The sequence below is a fragment of the Ilyonectria robusta genome (assembly GCF_021365365.1).
Source record: "Ilyonectria robusta strain PMI_751 chromosome Unknown BGZ61scaffold_24, whole genome shotgun sequence".
Taxonomy (NCBI): Eukaryota; Fungi; Ascomycota; class Sordariomycetes; order Hypocreales; family Nectriaceae; genus Ilyonectria; species Ilyonectria robusta.
This window is the reverse complement of record NW_025764458.1, coordinates 767,035-781,439: the sequence shown is the minus strand read 5'-3', so window position 1 is coordinate 781,439 and position 14,405 is coordinate 767,035. Positions and strand designations below refer to the sequence as shown.

The window sequence follows — 14,405 nt, the reverse complement described above, 5'->3', positions numbered from 1 at the left end:
CGACTGAGATTAAAGTGTCGAATGACGATCTAAGATAAGATCTGGTGGTTGTCGAAGATTGACGGTCAGCGCGTGCAAATGCTAATGGACGAATTGACACGAGTGTGGATGAAGATGCATGATCCCCTGGGGTCGCGTGTGTGTGGTGTAGTGCTGACGATGATTATGAAGGGTGCAGAGAGAAGAGGAGAGCAGAACAGAACAGCACCACAGGAAGATGCGATGCAATGCTATGCAGGCCAATTCAAAAAGCAAAGGAAGGCGGGCGGGGTGGGAATCGGCAGGAGGGAAAAGCCCCGGCGACGATTGAGGGATGATGCCGAATGATGAAGGATGAAGGTAAAGGAGATGAGTTTGGGTTGGGAATCGAGCTTGCGAGGTCCAGGAGGCGCAGGAGGTGGCGTCGCCAGGAGGAAAATTGGGGAAAGTGACGATCCGCCCGTTGCAAATTGGCTGTGGACACCTGGAACCTAGTAGGCTTAGGCACGTCCGACACGGGCCGGACGCCAAATCCTGCACCCAGTAGGCCAATTGCAGTACCCACACTCGCGCGTATCTCTGTGCGACTGCACGCCAGAGGACCGGATTGAAGCAAGTAGATGGGGTTCGAAATGAAGTCAAATGCGAGGGGAATCCTCTCTCAACACACGCAGAGGCACACGTACAACCACACACACAAGCAACCAACTCGATGCAAATCAGAGACTCACTCACTAAAGTCGACACGTTAAAAAACGGTCGTGGGTTTGTTGTTTTCCTCCGCTGTTCCGGATTCCAAGCACCGAGACAACCGCCCCAGTTGTGCTGCTCTGATAGTCCCAATCGATAGGCCCGCAACGCAAGGGGGTTGCGGTTCGTCCTCGTCTCTGGTGTAGACGTTGAGATGCCGGCGCTCGATAAGGTATGGCCAGAGCGGGACAAGGCACGTTCGAGACTCTCGGAGACGGAGGGGTTGTCGTTGGGAGTCGGTCAGTCCCTCTGCTGGGGCGACGTCACTCGGCCGGGAACCTCAATCAAACCCAAGCCCGAGGGATTGAATATGGGACTGGAGAGGGAGGCAGAGGAAAGATAGGAGGAGGAGGAGGAGGAGAGACACCACGAGGCGGCGGCGGGGACGATGGGAGGGACCAGGTTGAATTAAAACAAAAATGCCAGTGATCTGACCGCAGGATTGTGTCACACACACTACACACTCTCTCGCGCACGCGGGTGGCGCTCGCGGGGACGGCGACGGGGGACGGAGACGAACGGGATCTCTGACTCCAGCTCGCCCGCTGCCCACGATAGTTACCGCCAAACTCGCCCAAACTCGCCGCTGGAACCACAAATCAAGCCAACACATAAACTCACGCGCATCCCCCCCCCTCATCGTTTCCTCCCCGGGCTGTACCGGACAGGACCGGGCTGCAAAATGATTTCAAGGGGCCGGCCGTCGTCTCGTCTTGTCTCCTGACAGGGCACCCAGCAGAGTGAGTGTGGATTCCCATTCACCTCGCCTCGCCAACGAAGCGTCAAGGGCAAGCTACACCCGCGCGCGCGAACTGCAAACGGCGACTGCAGAGCGACCAGAGCCAACATCAGCGAACGGCCCCCTTGTCCGCCGCCAGCCAGTCCCGTTGATGCCGGCGCCCTCGCTTGACAGCTCGCCGCGCTTTGCACGGCGCAATCTGCAATTGTCTGTGCCCTCCATCGTCATCTGCAGTCATGGCGTCCAATCCGACGCCCTTGTCGCCGAGTCTCCCCTGTGAGAGCGTGACAATAGAGCCCAGGCTACGACCATTTTCGCATGGCCCCTAGTACGTGGCGCCCCATGCCTCCCGAGCTGTCCGGCCAGCGGCTGGGGAGTGTTCGCGACGAATCGAGCCTGGCGCTGTCGCCGCCCTTTGCCTCGCCTGCCTGAGCCTCGGCTGGTCCTGGAATCAGCCTGGTGTTCAGCAATCGCATTTGTCAGTGAAGCTGCGGCATGAAGTGGAGCTCAGCTTCGGCAGCTCGCTGTCTAAAAAGCGGCGATGCTGGAGCCGCCCCGCCTTCCATCAAGAATGCGGTGAGCTCTACGAATGGGATCCCTCGGAGGCCATCAATGCGCCACGAGGGTGTATTGCCAGGTTTTTTCGCCAGGTTTTCGTACCAGGGGCGTGGTTCGCCTCGTGAGCAGATGATGGACTTTGGCGAAACTGACAGGATCAACTACAAATGGGGATAAGCAAGGAGACGAAGACACGGCCGTCGTTCCCGGGAGTCGATGATGGCGTTGGGCAGGTATATTGGCCCGACTTTGCGGGTGAGTTTTATTAGCTCCAGCCTTTTCGACCCAGGCCGCCATTACCACGTCGGATTTGGGCTGGCGGCCTCCCCTTTGGTCACCTCACCTCACCTCATTTAACGGACTTTTCGGTGCTCCGTCTTTTGACTGTCCGCGGATGTCTTGCGCTTCGCCGCGGGGTCCTGTCTGCATTTGACGCAGATGGATCAAGTGGCGTAGGGAAATGGAGTAGAGGAGAGCCAAATCGAGATGCTTCATGTACGTGCGACAGGCGCGTACGAATATGTGTACATGATCCGACAAGATGCGAGATGTGAGATGCACCAGCATGGTTGGACAATCCCCCTCCGTCAAAGTCCCCAACAAGCCGGCATTGCATCAATCACAGCGCAGAGCATGGATCCCATTGCTTCCTCCAAACCGCCGCAACGCACGACATGCATCCTCGGGGGCCAAACATGGCTCTGCCAGGTGTCGTGGAGCCTTCACCGCCAGCCCAGCTAATGCAGGCCGGACTGTGATGATCCTGCCCCCGTGATACCCTGGGCGATAGGCTCCTCAACAATGAATTGCTGTGCGATGCGATACGGTACGGGGCAATGGCGTTAGACCTGTGCATGGAGATTCCGACTTGATCGTCCCATTCGTCCCGGACTTATATCGTGATGCCGCCGCGAGTCTCCGTACCAGCTTTTGGTCGTCAGATCATCCCTCGCTTCAACTCAGCTCCGTCGACGAGGGGTTGTCGGACAGAACTCGCAAAATACAAAAAAGCCAGGGCGCCCAGCGTGACGTAGCCCATCTGTCTCAAGGATGTGAAGCGTGCGGCACGGTCGGCGCTCGGGAAGATCGAGTGCCCCGTAGCGTTGCCCTTGCTTTCCACCCAAAACTCCGAGAATGGTCCAATGTCGTGACACTGGGGTCTTCTTCGCCGGAATCCCGAGCATGGGATAATCTGAACCATCCGTTAATCACCTTTTTTCATGTCTCTGTCCCCAGCAACCAGTCACCCGTTTAATATCCTGCCTATCCATAATTTTGCTCTCTGACACAAAGTCTCCCCTCCTGTTCCCTCTTCCCATGTCTCGATGCTGCCTAAGTAGCCATTGATTAATTAGCTTCCCGTTTAAGGGGCACGTTCTGAGAAGCGAAGTTGATAGCTCACGTAAGTAGGGATTGGAGGAGCCGTCCGCGTTGGGCAAGTGTCCTCTCCGGCCCAGCCACAGCAATGAGCCACATAGAGCAAGTGCTCTGCCACTGTGCCACGAATATCTCAGCCACGCAGCCCATCAGCCTCCCCCACCACTGCCACACACGGACCGGCGCCTCAGCGGGGTTGGAGAGCCGAGCGCCGCGGGAGGGGGCGGTTTGCGACGGCCACGGACCGAGCCTGCGACTTTCTCATTCCGCGCGGATTGCGACACAAGCCTCGGAATAGCAAGGCCAAGTGAAAGAGATTGGGTACAGCGAGTTCGGTCTCGAGACTCCAGGAATTTTTAGTGGGATAATAGCGCACCTTCTTATCATCTTTTTCCATCTTCGTCTGTGTCTGTGTCTATTACCTGGCTGTTATATCCGATATCTTGGCCGTCTCCTCCTCCTCCTCCTCATCCTCTCTTCTTCGGCTCGATTCCGAACCGCCGCCGTTCCGATATCGTTCCCTCTCTCCCTCCCCAACAAGTTTCCCATCCGTCCTGGGATTCTCTCGACGCTCTCCCTCGTCTCTTCGTCCTCCCAAGCTCGCTCAAGCCCATCATCTCTACATCCCCCAGCAATGGCCGTTCCGTCGACCGACAAGAAGTCCCCCGCGGACCAGCTATGGAGCCATCCAGACCCGTCATCGACGCCCATGTGGCGCTTCCTCAAGCACGTCAACAAGAAGCATGGGCTCAGCCTCGATGGCTATCCGACGCTCTACCAATGGTCCATTGATAACGTAGCGCTGTTCTGGGAGGAAGTCTGGCACTTTGTGGGCATTAAGGCTTCCAAGTCATTTGATCAGGTACGGCAATTCTCCTGCCAGGGTTTATACCAGACCCCCAATCTCCAATTGCAACATTGAACGCAGGTGCATATGGGGATAGCATCTTAAGTGAGATTGCCAATACGACTGCCAGCATATACATGTTATGCCGAGTCTCCTCAGAGCGCAATCCAACACCATTGACCATCCGCATGCATGAGACAACCACTCAGAATCTCGCATCAAGCTCACCATTCCTCAACAACACAGGTCCTTCCCAACAACGCTCCTATGTTCCCCCGCCCGGACTTCTTCTCCTCCGCCCGCCTCAACTTCGCCGAAAACCTGCTCTTCCCCGCCACGTCGCCGGCCCCAGACTCATCCGCCGCGGCCGTCATCACTCTCACCGAGCTCCCCGGCTCTACCGTCACCACCTCGTGGGCCGATCTCCGCGACGCCGTCCGCCGCTGCTCCAACGCCCTGCGCGCCGCGGGGCTCAAGAAGAATGACGTCGTCGCCGGTTACGTCTCCAATCATGTCGAGGCCATTGTCGCCATGCTCGCTGCGGCCGCGGTGGGTGCCGTCTGGACGGGTATTAGTCCCGACAATGGTGTGAGTGCCGTGTTGGACCGTCTAAGCCAGATTGCGCCCAAGGTGCTCTTCGCGGACAACGGCACCGTGTACAATGGCAAGGAGTGGTCCAGCGTGTCCAAGACGACTGAAATTGTCACCGCCTTGCGCGCGTCGGGCCTCGAGACTGTCGTTGTCATTGACAACATCCGGGCTGGAGGCCTTGGACTTGAGGAGCTCACCACGCAAGGCGTCACGGCTGTCGACTACGCCAGCCTCTTGGCGTCCGCCTCCGATGAGCCCCTGACATTCGAGCAGCTCCCGCCCTCGCACCCGTTGTACGTGCTGTACTCCAGTGGCACAACCGGCCTGCCCAAGGCCATCGTCCACACAGCCCTTGGCACGCTCATCCAGCACAAGAAGGAACATCAGCTACACTGTTCGTTGTCCAGCTCCTCTCGGATGCTCTACTTCACCACCACCTCCTGGATGATGTGGCATTGGAGCATCGGCGCCCTCGCTGTCGGAGCCACCGTCATCGTATACTCCGGATCCCCCTTCCGCCCTCAGGGTCACCTTTCTTTGCCGCGGGTCCTGTCCGACCTTGAGGTCACTCACTTCGGTACCTCGGCGGCGTACCTCATAGCCCTCGAGGCCAACGGCGTGTATCCCGTCCGCGAGCCAGGTATCGATCTCTCTCGCCTGCAGGCCATTTACTCCACAGCCTCGCCGCTGCCCCCTTCCACGTTCAAGTTCGTTTATGATGCATTCCCTGCGCATGTCAACCTTGCCTCCATCACGGGCGGCACCGATATCATTTCTCTCTTCGGAGCCCCCTGCCCGCTGCTCCCCGTTCGTGTGGGCGAGATCCAGTGCGCCGGTCTCGGCATGGCCATCCGCGTCGTCGACTCTCTCACCGGCGAGCCCGTCTCTGCTGGCGAGCCTGGCGACCTCGTCTGCGTGCGTCCCTTCCCCTGCCAGCCGCTGACCTTCTTTGGCGCGGGCGGCGACGCCAAGTACCAGGCGGCGTACTTCGAGCGGTTCGCGGACATCTGCGACGCCAAGGGCGCAGTGTGGCACCACGGCGACTTCGTCACGATCCCCGACGCGGGAACGGGTAGCCTCGTCATGCTCGGCCGCTCGGATGGCGTGCTAAAGCCCTCGGGCGTGCGGTTCGGGTCCGCGGAAATCTATAACATCTTGACGCGCTTCTTCGCTGCCGAGATTGAAGAAGCCGTGTGCGTGGGACGCCGTCGCGCAGAGGACACGGATGAGATGGTGTGTCTCTTCATTGTCATGGTGTCAGGAAAGACATTCGACGACGACCTGCGAAGTCGCATCAAGGCCAAGATCAAGGCCGAGTTAAGCCCGCGCCACGTCCCCGGTATCGTGGAGGAGTGCGGCGGCGGTGTGCCCAAGACGGGCAACGGCAAGAAGTAAGTACATACATCGTTCCCATTCCTATTGGGACCTGTGTGTGATAGTCTAACATGAATACCAGGATCGAGGTTGCTGTCAAGCAGATTCTCTCGGGTATGAAAATCAAGACGAATGCGAGTGTGGCCAACCCTGAGGCGTTAGACTGGTTCAAACAGTGGGCAAAAACTCATTAGACGGCAAATAACTAGACAAAGGAAAAGGGATGGTGCAATGTGTGAGTTATAAATGGACAATGAGGTATGGTTATGAGGTTCGGAGTATGTGAGTTATGGCGCGCCCTGTTAAAACAATGGCATTCAGTGCTGTCATGGCATGATTCGTTACCGCTATTGAATGGAAGTCATTGATTCGATGAGTTTGGTTGGGGTAATGTCAATTGTACAGTCCTTACCATTATGTTGCCTTCACCCATCTGTGGGCTTCACATGGTTGAAACACGACGATCTCAAGAAACAAAGGACCCAAATTAAATACAAGGCAATTCCCCAACTGCAAAGCTCCCGAATACAACAGGAGATGATAGATTATAGCACACAATAATTTCCCAGAATTACGTTACTAAAAATTGATACATGAGGAGTCTGGTGTGTTGTGTTCATTCTCGCAACAGCAAAGTATAGGGTAGATCAAGACTCGGTGTCGCGAAACTAAAAACATCTCGTTGCCTTCATATAGCCAAGCCGCTCTCCACAGTTAGGAGAAACTGTTCCCAGCACCCATCCCAAGATTGCTAGATAAGCTACGATCTCTTGGAAGGGTGCTCCCAAGACATCTTGTCACTGCGTGTCCGGGATGAGGGCCTCCACAAGCGGCTCAGATGGGGAAGAAAAAAATAAGCAAGTTGACTAACTAGTCTCCAACGGCAGGCATGAGACGATGTAGTACGAGCCTCATGCAGCGTGCAAAGTGCAAGTTTAACTTTTCGAGGCCTGTCATTCTCTCTGCCTGCGGCTTTCTCGGGGTGTTGGCCCAGTCTCGCGATAAAAAGTAAACATAGGCTACGGAGGTTGGATACCGTTGTAGATTGGATCGAGGAAATGACTGCATTGGCGGTAGGAACCAACAATCGTCCAGGGCACACGATCTACCCTAGCGGAAGGGACACTGACGTGATGGGAAAGGGCATCAGAACTCAAAAGGCCCATTTCCTTGACGCAACCACTATCATGATCGGGGAAGTTTTTCCGTAGGGTAACATCGTAATTTGAACACAGGAGACGACGGCGGGATGAACCAGGGGGTTGGGTTCGAGAAGCATGGTCTCACGATCTCTCGTATCACGCGGGAAGAAAGACAGGAGACGTCCAAGGTTGTCACAACCTTCGCAAGCCTCATCCGGCCAGCTCAGACCGTGCGAAAGGTGATGGGGGAAAGGGGCGCCAAACCGGGAAGCCAACAACACTTATATCCTAGGCCCCCAATAGCGTCAGGAGAGATGGCCCGCGACTGAGGCCATGTTGGGGTTGAAGTGGTGTTGGCGACCATGAAGAGGAATCTCAAGTAATATACGGAGTATAGCAGAGCAACTATTGGCACATTGTCATTCAATGCCGGTCCGGGGTTAGAATGGGTGGCTTCCTGAAGCGAGTCGGCTAGGTCAGAATCTTGGATGGAAACACCAGAGGATGAAGCCGATTTGGAGTAAGCCGGAGATTATCTGGCATGCCCTCGATACCCCAACGCTAAGCACGCCGGGAGAGAGACTGTTAGTCCCGGAGGCTAGAGTTTGGTGGTGAGTCCTCCTATTTCGAGTTCCGACAGCATCACCGGAGTTGGCCCCGAGCTAGCATCTTGAGTACCACGATGGACTCGAAAGGTGCTAATGTCAACATCCCCTGGCACGCACCTCGCCGGTGGAAGAGACATTGCAGGGGTATATTCCATGGTTAACCAGGCCGACTAGGTTTCGATTGGGGCTACCAGGGAGCGGCCATGGGTCGTCGGTCGTGCGAGTGGATTCTTGCGGGTCATTAGGAGGGCATCGCAAATTGCGTCGGCCCTGGTGGTCTGGCTAACAGTTGCCAAGATGGGCGAGGCTCCGAATACCTCGTAAGTCTCTCACTCTCTGGTACTTTGTTGACAGGAAAGTGGGCAGCGCGGAGGGCCTGGTGTAACCTTTTTGGCGAAGCTAATACTTGAGGTGAAGGCACCGAAGCCGAATCTTGCTGCCACGCGCCCCAACGAAGATGACGATTACCAAGGACAAACCCATGTTACCAGCTTGTGCACCCTCTGGATTCACCCAGTAAGTATGGCGTATTAGTCTGGGAGATAGTGGGCAAATTGAGAAGCTGGCAATGTCAAGCTGCGAGATGATGAACGCCTGTGTTGGGGTTGCTCCAGTGGCGTTGTGGTGCATACGTGCAGCGGACAGCCCTGGCGGAGGTTGCATTCTGCTGCAGGTACCAAGGAGCCAACGTCGTAATCGCTGTTTGCAGGTCGACTGGAGTCTGGAGCTCTGAACCAGCGCCCCCTGGCTTTGCTGGTCAACGACATGCGTGGCTCTCGTCTGCTCAGCTGCCCAAGGCAAGGAGGCCAAGGCGACCAATAACGCCCGCTTCCTCTTTGGAACGGCTTACCGAAGACCGGGTGCTTCAGACAGGGTCAGGGAACGAGTTCTTGTCGTACGACATGGGAGGATGCGTGTGAGGTGGGCGAGTATGTTAGTATTTACACCAGTGAGGCCTGGAGAGTTTGGAGGCGAATTTCATCACTCAGAGACCACAGGGACACACCGACAGGTCTGCACAGGCAGAGACATACCTCTAGGCTAGTTGTCCGGGCCGTTACCGACAGCTCTCTGCTGATAGCTCATTGTCCGTCGTTTCGCTGTTCGTACCAAAGCGACCGACCATGATCGACGGCCGGGGCGACGCACGCCCGTCAACGGATGGGGAGCGTCCTCAACAGGGCAGTCGGAGGGTCCCCAGAGAGAGCAGAGCTCCTAGGAAGGCCCCACAGGATCCTCCACCCATTCCTTGTTCCCCGGGAAGGGCTTGCAGGAATTGCCCCATATTAGTAGTGCGTACGTGCGTACCGACATGTACATCGGTATAATGTTCGAGCTATCCATGTACAATTGTCGAGCAAGTTGTGTCGGGCCTGTCAAGGACATGTGCATCGTTTTGCCTGCGTGTGGGCGCGCGTGTGCGATTGATGATGGCCAATTTGAGGGAGAAGAGCGTCGAGTCAGTCACAGTACGCCTTTGCAGGATGGTGGACAGCATGCAACCACGCATACTGAACACAGTGCGACTTCTTGGCGCCCAGGTCTTGCCATACTTTCGCCGCCCCCGGACCAGAGCAAGATGCCGTCTTTGGCCGTGGCCGCAGTGGTCGCCGTGGTCGCCGTGGTAGCGCACGTACCGAGGATCCCCAGCTTTGAGCTCTGGGAGTTGAGACAGGAGCCGAGCGACCACAAGGTTGTTGGACAAGCATACGAACACCCAAGGCAGGAATCGAGGATGCTGTGGACGCAGGCGGCAGACGGCAGACCAGAGACCAAAATCCGTAGACAAGGATTGGGACGCTGCGGCCACCCGAGACCAGCCATGCATGTTTCCATAACGAGCAGAAAGGGGCCAAAGACATTCCAGCAGCAACGCGAGGAGCCAGACAACGGAAAGCAACAAGGCGACAACAGGCGTCAATAGGCGTCACCCGTCAGTTTCAATCCGTCCATCAAACATGGCATCACCGACATGGTCGAGGCCCGGCACAGGCGAGTCGGGGCCATCTTGCTGGAGTGGGAGGATTTCCAACGGGTGGAGCCGAGCCCGCCCACTCCAGCAGTGAGCAAGCTGTCGGCCGGAAAATACCTAGCTAGGCGGAGGTATTGCGTACAGTACGGTACGTACGGAGCAGGTTGAGTTGGACAATGGCGCGCTCTGGAGCTTCATCCACGTAAGTTAACTAGTAGGACGGATAGGGAACGAGGAGCTTCCTCGGATGGCCCTAGCTCGCGACCAATGCCAGGCCCAGGCTACCGGCTCCTAATCCGTACTAGAGGTAATCATCAGAGTCGAGCGAGCAGGCGTACTGAGTACCGGCCTGCGGAATTTGGGTGGCTGAATACTCCGGGCTCGGGGGATCACCTCAGTGCCTTAGTTTCCGCTCCACTGTAATCTGGCGCAATCTGGTGGATTGGGGCCGCAGGGGGCTGCTCGTGGGCTTGGGTTGGGCAGGCTTGCGATGGTGCTCGAGTAAGGACTGGGGGAGGGCGGAAGGATGATGTGCGCCTCGTGCTTGTATTTCCGTTGTCCCGGAGCGAGTGCCATCATCTCGCTTTGGATGTGTGTGTGTGTGTGTGTGTGTGTGTGTGTGTGAAGGTGTGCGAATGTGTGTGAACGAGGTACGACTTCAGGTCTGCCTCTCTCTCAGCGTGAGCCTCTAGCCATACTGGGTGCTTCCTTCCACCCCAATTCCTCTTCGAGCAGACTGGGGTGGGCTGGACGCTTCTGTTAGGTTACTGGGGTCCGCTGCGGCGTTCGACAGTGCAGTACATGGCATGTCACGCTGAAAGCATACAAAATGGGCGTACCTGGCACGCACACTGCAACTCTGTGGCCGTCGCCGTCGCCCTGACCCTTTCCACCCATCTCCGTCCCATCCCATCCCATCTGCGGTCTCCTCCATCCCAAACCAATCCATTGGAGCTCCCATCCCATGCCATCCGTGGCATTGCTTCCTTCTTTTGGCTCCCTGGTCCGTCATCTTTTCTTTTTCACGGTGGCCTTCTTTTTTTTTTCTTTTTCGAAGCCAAGTGCTACTCCCTGGATGACAAATGTTGTATACTTCTGTGACCGTCGGCGTACTGTGCCTTGTCTCGCCTCCCGCTCCTCTGCTCCCACCTGACGCCCGAGGAAATTGAAATTTGTACATGCTAGCTACCTTAACTACTTACCTCCAAACCAACCCCCCGGGCAACACAAGTCCTATTTGCTGTCCGCCGTGCCCTTACTCAGTCGATGCCACTGACTACCGCCATGTACCTCCACTCCTCATAAGGCAATTCCCCTCCCCCTGCACGTCCCCTGTCTGGCCCCAACCCACTACTACCCGGGGCGGATTTCCTAGGCCCTCATTCACTGGCTCGCCCACTGCTACCACCTACTGCTTAGGTACCCTAGGTACCCACATCCACTGAAAGAAGAGCCCCCTACGAGCCCCCCGGCCGAAATTCGACAGCTCGGCCCCCCTCCTCGCTCCCCCCCTTCTTTCCTTCTCCCCAGCGCCGCTGCGACTGGCTAGGCCCGTCACCCCCCTGGAGCTTGCATTCCCTCCCCCTAACCACCTCTCACTCTCACTTCTCTCTCTCCCTCTCCACATCCACTCTCGTCCAGGTGCAGTCGTGTCGTCGATTCCATTCCGTTCAGCCATCCCAATCCATCCCAGCTCATCCAGTCCCGTTCGACGACCTACGGCGACCAATCTTCCATCCCGCCATCGCCATCGGCTTCATCGTCCTCCTTCGCCCGCCCGACGACATCTGCTCCGACTGAGCTCGACCCGAGTATCGCTCATCGTCGCTCGTCGCTCGTCGCCCTCTGGTCCTCCTCGCCTTCCCAGCCACCCCCCTCGTCGTCGCATCGTCCGATCACAATGAACTCGCAAGGCGCCAGCGACGTGTCGCCCGAGGCTATGCAGTCGCGAATCCAGCAGGCTCGCCGAGAAGCTGAGACCCTCAAGGACCGCATCAAGAGGAAGAAGGATGACCTCGCCGACACCACCCGTACGTTCCTCGACCTCGCCCCACGGGCTCGACGGCGGCGGCGACAATACCAACAATGGATGTCACCGTCGTCGTCTACCGTGCTCCTTATTCCCACTGTGAGATCCAAACAATGCTAATCTGCGTCCGATCGATAGTCCGCGCTGTTGCGCAACAGGCTCATGAGCCAATCCCTAAGAACCAGCTGATGAAGGCCAAGCGGACGCTCAAGGGTCATCTGGCCAAGATCTACGCGATGCACTGGTCTACCGACCGAAGGCACCTTGTATCTGCCTCTCAAGATGGAAAGCTCATTATCTGGGACGCCTACACTACCAACAAGGTCCATGCTATTCCCCTGCGCTCCTCCTGGGTCATGACCTGCGCCTACGCTCCTAGCGGCAACTTCGTTGCCTGCGGTGGCCTCGACAATATCTGCTCCATCTACAACCTCAACCAGCAGCGCGACGGCCCCACGCGCGTCGCTCGCGAGCTCTCCGGTCACGCCGGTTACCTCTCCTGCTGCCGCTTCATCAACGACCGCAGCATCCTCACCTCGTCTGGTGACATGACTTGCATGAAGTGGGACATTGAGACCGGCCAGAAGGTTACCGAGTTCGCCGATCATCTCGGCGATGTCATGAGCATCAGCCTCAACCCAACCAACCAGAACACCTTTATTTCGGGTGCCTGCGACGCTTTCGCTAAGCTTTGGGATATTCGAGCTGGCAAGGCCGTTCAGACCTTTGCTGGTCACGAGTCCGACATCAACGCCATTCAATTCTTCCCCGACGGTCACTCTTTCGTTACCGGCTCTGACGATGCTACTTGCCGCCTCTTTGATATTCGCGCTGATCGTGAATTGAACCTCTACGGGGTAAGTGGGGTCCGTTAAATTGGCCCTCGGACATCATGCGCTAACTCCTTTGGTAGTCGGAATCCATCCTCTGCGGCATCACCTCCGTCGCAACCTCGGTATCTGGACGACTCCTCTTCGCTGGTTACGATGACTTTGAGTGCAAGGTATGCATTCCCCCGTCTGTGACGAGTCCCTTGGAACTGTGCGAGCATGTACTTACGAAGCGAAATAGGTCTGGGATATCACCCGAGGCGAGAAGGTTGGCTCTCTCGTTGGCCACGAGAACCGGGTCAGCTGCCTCGGTGTTAGCAACGATGGCACCAGCCTGTGCACAGGTTCCTGGGATTCACTGGTATGTCGCTACTCATACCCCAATCTTGCGGTGACTCCCGTCTCCGTCTTCTGCGCAATTCTCCAAAGCGATTCAACGATGGATAATGGCTAACCATTCTCTTAGCTTAAAATCTGGGCCTACTAAACGCCGTCTGCGAATACGATGGAAGTTTTGTCTGGATATACGAACGCCAGTACGCGTTGCAGCCTCATACAATCTGCGTTCGCACGACTATATTGCCCACCGATCTCGAAGACCATTCACGGCCATCTTACTTGCGACTGTTGGCGTACGCAGGACGAAGTGACGAACCGTACCTTCACACACATACCCCTTACCGACGAAATTCCCCGGCCGGACGCGAAGACTCGAATGTGGGCTGTTTTCCTATGATGGCGTGGGGGAAACACTCTGACTGATGCCGATACCTCTTCTTTTTCCTTTTATTTGTTCTCTCTGCCTCTCGATTGCAAAATTCTCTGCACAATAGTTTCCCCTTTCCTGACACAGGTTGTGTTGTTAGTAATGGGCGGTTGTATTACTGGATGGGATTTTCTGTGTCTTCAGTGACCCGCTGTATCCGGTCGGCTCTCGCGCAAGCTTCTCGGTTTCAATCTTGTTTTTCTTCGAGACGATTCAACAAAGAAAAAGACAGGAAGCTGTGGAGGACGATTATACAATGGGTTTCAATGGGAGTTAACGGTCATACCGAGCCAAAATATCAGACCTCGAGATAATACACTACGATGATCCAAGAAACACCTCGCTCCTTTCGCAGACCCGGAACCGCAGCCGACCTCGAGGCACAATGAGGAAACTAGTTGGTGCATGTGGAAGTTGTCGATGCACCAGGTGAAAAGCAAGCAAAGGTTGGAAGTTGAAGCGATGAGAGTCCATTTGGGCCCTGGTTGATCTGAAGGATCATGAGACGGTATAATGGAGTAGTTGGGAGGGTTGTCCCTTGACTTTGCTTCTGCGCCGTGCTGTCTCTTGATACATTTTCTTACACGTGCGAGTTCCCATTCTGCGTGGTCCTCTTTTAGCATGTACTTTTTCTGTAATCTTTTTCTGTTTTGTCTTCCTGGAGTGGCTAGGATCGGAGAATGGATGTTTGGGGTGCGGCTTTGTTGTTTGAAAGGCTAGCTTGCTGGGTGGCGGGTTGATAATTCGTTGCGGAAGGTGATGAGCGTTGATGGATGATGGTGAGAGGATGAATGGATGCCGGAGTAGACGAGATAGAAAATCGATGGTTCCCTTTATCAATGC

General features: G+C 56.2%; 3 protein-coding genes across 3 annotated transcripts; all 3 read left to right on the top strand.

Annotated features, from left to right (window-relative positions):
- Positions 1–3,869: 3,869 nt before the first annotated feature.
- Positions 3,870–6,489, top strand: BGZ61DRAFT_114908 (uncharacterized protein). Its single transcript, XM_046236983.1, has 3 exons — positions 3,870–4,265; positions 4,497–6,232; positions 6,298–6,489. The coding sequence occupies exons 1-3, from the start codon at positions 4,038–4,040 to the stop codon at positions 6,407–6,409; spliced, it is 2,076 nt and encodes a 691-aa protein (XP_046098791.1). The 5' UTR covers positions 3,870–4,037; the 3' UTR covers positions 6,410–6,489.
- Positions 6,490–9,235: 2,746 nt separating this feature from the next.
- Positions 9,236–10,021, top strand: BGZ61DRAFT_557400 (uncharacterized protein). Its single transcript, XM_046255686.1, has one exon. It carries the CDS (start codon positions 9,278–9,280, stop codon positions 9,887–9,889), a length of 612 nt encoding a protein of 203 aa, XP_046098790.1. The 5' UTR covers positions 9,236–9,277; the 3' UTR covers positions 9,890–10,021.
- A 1,816-nt stretch (positions 10,022–11,837) lies between these two features.
- Positions 11,838–13,283, top strand: BGZ61DRAFT_498035 (WD40-repeat-containing domain protein; the record flags this gene model as incomplete). Its single annotated transcript, XM_046251227.1, has 5 exons — positions 11,838–11,967; positions 12,105–12,823; positions 12,880–12,969; positions 13,038–13,157; positions 13,263–13,283. The coding sequence occupies 5 exons, from the start codon at positions 11,838–11,840 to the stop codon at positions 13,281–13,283; spliced, it is 1,080 nt and encodes a 359-aa protein (XP_046098789.1).
- Between the last annotated feature and the right edge of the window lie 1,122 nt (positions 13,284–14,405).